We start from the raw sequence: 5,762 nt of genomic DNA on the forward strand, positions 1-5,762 counted from the left end.
AAACTGATTTTTGGACGTTTAACGTCGTAAACATGTCCAACTTGTTTTGATCATTATGACTCAATAGTCGATATTGTTCTAAAAATCCCTAATGATGGCCGGAGTAGGAACATCAGAATCTACCGAAAAATCCGCTCTTTCTGGGGCAAAAATCATCAACTTTCCGTTTCTTGCGGTTTGAAATGAACTAACTGATTTTTGAACGTCTCCCTCGCAAACTCTCAAACTCATTTTTCAAAAGATTGCCCGATCTTCTTCAAAAAATTCCTGTATTCCTGAGTGTAAAAATTCGAATAATTTGCATTTTGTTGTGCGGAAATTGGGCAAAAAGACAGAACATTTTTTGCGTCCTAACTTCATAAGGAGAATCAATCAAGCTTTAACTAGACCGGAGATGTTCATTTGAGCGCCACTAATGTAACCAATCAAAGATTCGATCAACATTTCACTAAAATATTCGCATTTTGTGTTGCTTTTCAGCCGAGATCGTCTTCTTTAATCGTTGGTAATCTTGATGGTTTGCTGGCGCCGTGTTGTCGAAACCCGCAGCGTTGGACAGTTACTTCGGCTAATTCCGTGCCTTTTTTTAAATTAGACGCTGTAAATAAATAATTACGTATGGATGTGTTTAATGATATAATTTGCGGTGCTGATTTTTCCATCTGCAAATTATATGGAGACGAGATTTATTTGCGATCTAATTATTTCCAGGAAATACCGAGCGGGATGAGATGGAAAAACTGGATTACAGGAAAAAAATATAATTCGGTGAAAACATTAACTTCATTCACGATCTGTGTGTGCTTTATTTACGAGAGTTGAAAAAACACTTTTACTTTTAGCGCAGTTTTTGCCAAGCTTGTTCAAATATTTTTTTAAACAAGTTCCTGACTTAGTAGACAAAAAAGGTAGAGGCGCAAAATCGCTTTAACTCGCCAACAACAGGAAGCAAACTACGGTTTCTCGAACTAACGGAAGCAATAAAATAAATCGGAAAAATTATGATTAAAATGCATTCCTCAGTGCTAACAGTAATTCGCATTTCTAAGGACAGTTTTTGTAATTAAGAAAAAACGTTCAAAGCGATGGAATTAAAACAAAAAAAACTACGCGTTCAAAAAAGTCAAAAACAACCCGAAGCTGAATGAAGTGATGGTCATTTTTTGAACAATTTGGTCAGTGTTCGCTCTAAATCGTTTAAAATGCAATTGAAAACAAAAGGTTTTGTTACTTTGTATATTTTGTGTCGAAATGGTTGGAGGAAAAGTTATATTTAGAACGCAACAAAATTGCTCTAGAAAACTAGTGAAAATCGTTTGCTTTTTCAAAGAGTTTTGCAGACAAATTCCACTAAGAAACTCTCAAAATCATGAAATTAAAATTTTCTTGACTACACCTTGATCATAGCTTTCAAGTGTGAACATTTAGGAAAAAAGACGCAGAAAGTGAAATGGGCAAATCAATGTTGAATCGGGAAATTTCTCATAACTTATAGAAAACAATTTCAAATTTCTAAATAAAACACTTTTTCGGTTATACAGACGAACTAAGAGCAGCGATTCGGGATCAAAAATTTCCGGAGTAAATTAAAAATAAAATTGGAGTTTGTAAATAAAGTTTGTGTTTTTCAAAACGCTTACTTGAACGTGCACAAAACGTGAGTGTGCAGAAAACCACAGAAGGCCATAAACTCGAAAAATTTGAGATAAAATGCAAATAGAAAATGGCAAATTATCAATGGATTGAGAAGAAAATCCTCTGCTTCGCCATTTCATTTTTAAATATCGAGATTTACTTAAACGAGTCGTTTTTTTCAGTTAAATAAGAGCAGAATCATTCAAAAATAGTCCATTCAATGCGACGTCTTCAAATTTAAGGACGATTCAAGTCGATGTTGAAACAGATCTTGTTCTTGTTAAAAAATGTTCAAAAATCATCTAGTAAGATAAAAAAAAATGTCCATTTGCTGGCTCTGAGCGTCGACTAAACATTTGATTTGATTGAGAATATTAATCGAAAAGTGATTGGTTTTAGTGTTGCAATAGATGATCGAATAGGCAGCTGCTGGGCTGCTGTCTTAACGCCTGAAGAAGCATTGACCGTGGAAGGTCATGGTGTCGATCCGCGACCATCACGAGATGGTATAAAATTAACCGATGTTGCCGCTTTACAATGTAGAAAAGCTCCCAGCAGGCAGCATGATTGGTTCGAGCAAATTATCGTAATGGAAATATTTGTAATGCTTCATACGAAGGTAAAGACATTTTAGAAACTTGCATCTTTCCACGTTTAAACGAGAAAGTCACGTAAATTTTACGACTGTTTCAGCAAATTTTTACTAGTTGAACTATGAGAAAGAACCCCATAAATACAGGATGGTTCAAAAGCAGCTTCTGCCAGTCGATATACAAAGTATTCGGAAATGGTCCCCAAAAATCTCTAAAGCTAAAACGATTGCAATTAGCAATTTTCCTAAACAATTAATTGACATGCGACTCTGCAGAAATTTGTCTCAATCTTGGTAACTGAAGTGATAACACATCCGACCACTTTATGCAAATAAGTGGATATAAACATCCACTCGGGCCGGGTTAACTGACCGGCTACCCGCAGCAATGATTTGAATAAATTCTTTAACAATTTTGTATATCAACAGGCTTAGCATGAATTAAAGCATCCGAGAAAAATCATCTCCTATCGCGCACTTATATCTTACTTAATCCCATTTTAATTGGCTCTAGTTTTAATTAATTTTGTTCTTCGGCTACGCATTCAACGGAAGTTTGATTGAAATGTGCGATCGTTTACACGAGAAAATTATGACTTTTTTTTGAAGTTCTAAAGCTCAGCTTCAGTTCAAGCCGGTTAAACTGAAACATTTTTTTGCCATGAAGCTGCAGGCTCTTTGGATGAAGGTTCATTGGTACCAGGTTTGTTTTTCCCCTAAAACTCACAGGATTTTCACACGAAATTTGGTTGTCTGTTCAATCAGGTTCTTGCATTTTTTTCGTTTTAGATTGCACATTTTCAAAAAGTGCAATTGCGATAGTGAAATATTAGAACAGAAAATCAGGCTAAGAAATTCAAAATTCAAATTGTGATTTCAATATGGGCTCGCTTTAGATCTGCCATGGTTCTTCAATCAAATTGTCGCAAATTTCGACGTCTTTTTGCGAATTTTAACGCATTTTCAGCGTACAAAACAAAACAATAAATCAAAAGCAGCGAAAAACATTTTAATGGCTATTAAGAGTAAGAGAAAATTAATAAACTAGGAAAATCTCGTTGAATAAAATTATTTTTCGACGTCAATAAGCAATAAAAATAAAGCACACAAATCGGTGTTTTGGCGAAGCTTTAAAGGAATTAGAAAATCGCACTTAATTGAAATAACTTTAAATGAAAATGACCTTTTTACTCAAAATCCGTTGCAGACACGAAAAAACACAAGACACCTAAAAGTCTTAAAATTGAATAGAAAACCAAAATTTATAACCCGGAAAGACCAGTTGCGGCTAAAAAAACTGTCGTGACAAAAAAGCGAGTGTGTGAAAAATTGAATTTTCACTTAAAAACTGCAAAAGCTAAATGGAAGAAAAACTACTAACATTTCAGAAGAAATACACTTTTTTTCAATTGATTGATTTTGAATATAAGAATTCCTTCTTAATTCATGATTCAGATGCCGCCCTTTGAGGAGCTCTGCTATTGTCAATCAATCTGTATATGAGTTAGAAACATAGAAATTCTAGGGATAAAATCAACTTTTGGGCCTCAAAAATACTGTAAAATACGATAAAATTCTGCACTGGACAAAAGCCGAAAAAATCCATACGCCTAAAAGTCAAGACGCTTGATTCAAAAATTTTAATCTCTGATTACTTTTTTGGTTTTTCTTCACTTCTCTCACGTGACTTTGTCCACTAAATAAAAACCCCTTTTATCAAAGGGTTGCTTGGAGTTTCAACGCCAGGAATAATGGCTTCTCTCATCGTTATTTTGCAATTTCTATTCATTTTTGTGTCTCGGCTTTTTTGCCTTTTGATTTGGCCAGACTAATCGTGACGGAATCACAATGGCAAATATTTGATCACCGCGCTCGGATCCAGAAATCGATTTTTCCAACAGCATGCGCCAGATCCGTTCGAGTTTCCGTGGATTTTCCATGCAAAACACCCCGAAAACGATGTCCATTTCAGAACATATTGGATCAGTTTAATATAATTTTTCATGGAACTTTACAGGACTTTGACTTTGTTTAGCCTCGGTTAAAACGGTATTTTAATAACAATAAATAACTGCCTCTGGTAAGTATTGAAAATTGCTTAGCGAAGTTGAGCTGCAGTTAAATAACCATCCAAACCTGCCTCTAATGAATAAACAACTAAAATATGTATAAAAAATGGTTTGGTTGAGTATTAACATTTTTAAAAATCTAACTAGAACTTGTACCGGAATCTGGATATTTTTGGGCTTTGAAGAACGCCTTTGAACTGTTGAGATGGTGTTCTTGTTGCAGATTGGTTGGATTTTCCATAGACCAAAATGCCCAGTTCCAGAAAAATGATCCTGAAGCACGTGATGTCTGGAATCTGCACCAAGATGAACCGGAAAATGAAAATACCATCCGACGTCATGGAAACTCCTTTGAATCGCTGTTTGCACACTTTTGACATCACTTTACTTGGTATTTATTCACTTTTCGTCCTGATTGATTGTAATTTTCCGTGTTTGTTAGCCCAATATTTTCCTATTTAAACGATGGCAACCGGAGCTTCCGCAAGCTCTTTGAACTTGATTTAGCATGCTTTTGGCAATTTTCTGGATGAAACTTCTATGATGGGTTTCTTCTTTAGGTATTGGGCATATGGTAGGTGCCGGAATTTACGTCTTAACTGGCACTGTTGCAAAAGACATAGCAGGTCCAGGTATCGTTATCTCCTTCCTTCTAGCTGGACTCGCATGTTTGCTATCTGCTCTTTGCTATGCCGAATTCGGCACACGCATACCCAAAGCTGGATCTGCGTATGTTTACACCTATATAACCATCGGAGAATTCTGGGCGTTCTTGATTGGCTGGAATATTCTCCTAGAGCACATGATTGGTAGGGAGAAAGGAATCGGGTTTCTGTATCACTAAAGCGATTTTTTAAGGTGCTGCTTCTGTTGCCAGAGCTTGGAGCGGGTATCTGGATTCTCTTCTAGGAGGCGTGATAAGTAATACAACATTGTCCATAACGGGGGAAATGCATGAGCAACTGTTGGGGAAATATCCGGATTTTCTCGCTTTTGCTGTTTGCATATTTTACGCTATGGTTCTAGGTAAGACCACAAACAATGAGATTGTTTCTAAAATCCATTTTTTAATTCTAATTTAATTTAAATAATTGTAATCGCACATAATTTTATTGTGTATGACACACACGTTTTCTGCAGGAATTGGCGTGAGACATTCCGCACTGGTCAATACCTGCCTAACCACCATCAACTTGTTCGTAATGGTGTTAATTATTGCGGCAGGTTTATACACGGCTAATGGAGAAAACTGGTCAAAAAGGGGCGGATTTTTGCCGTTTGGTTTTAGTGGGGTTTTAGCAGGTAAGGGGGAGGAAAAGCGAATTTTGCTTTTCCACAAATGTTTGAAAATGTTCAAACAAAAGTTGCGGGTGAAATTTTCTACTCATTTTTACTTTGCAAAAAATCAAAAGTGTATAAATATTTTTGTTTAAAAGTGTGCATGTGTATTTATACAGAATTCGCAT

General features: G+C 35.8%; 1 protein-coding gene across 1 annotated transcript in view; it reads left to right on the forward strand.

The window, feature by feature from the left end:
• Window positions 1-3,307: 3,307 nt before the first annotated feature.
• Window positions 3,308-5,762, forward strand: part of LOC109536755 (cationic amino acid transporter 4) — a gene marked incomplete at its 5' end in the record, with an annotated part of 7,353 nt that continues 4,898 nt past the window's right edge. Inside the window, 5 exon segments of the mRNA XM_048663954.1 lie at window positions 3,308-4,307; window positions 4,520-4,687; window positions 4,857-5,105; window positions 5,155-5,322; window positions 5,437-5,598. Coding sequence (XP_048519911.1) covers window positions 4,546-4,687; window positions 4,857-5,105; window positions 5,155-5,322; window positions 5,437-5,598 — 721 coding nt within the window.

This window comes from Dendroctonus ponderosae, unplaced genomic scaffold (genome assembly GCF_020466585.1).
Source record: "Dendroctonus ponderosae isolate FM_Combo_2020 unplaced genomic scaffold, Dpon_F_20191213v2 Dpon_F_20191213_2, whole genome shotgun sequence".
NCBI classification, from domain to species: Eukaryota; Metazoa; Arthropoda; class Insecta; order Coleoptera; family Curculionidae; genus Dendroctonus; species Dendroctonus ponderosae.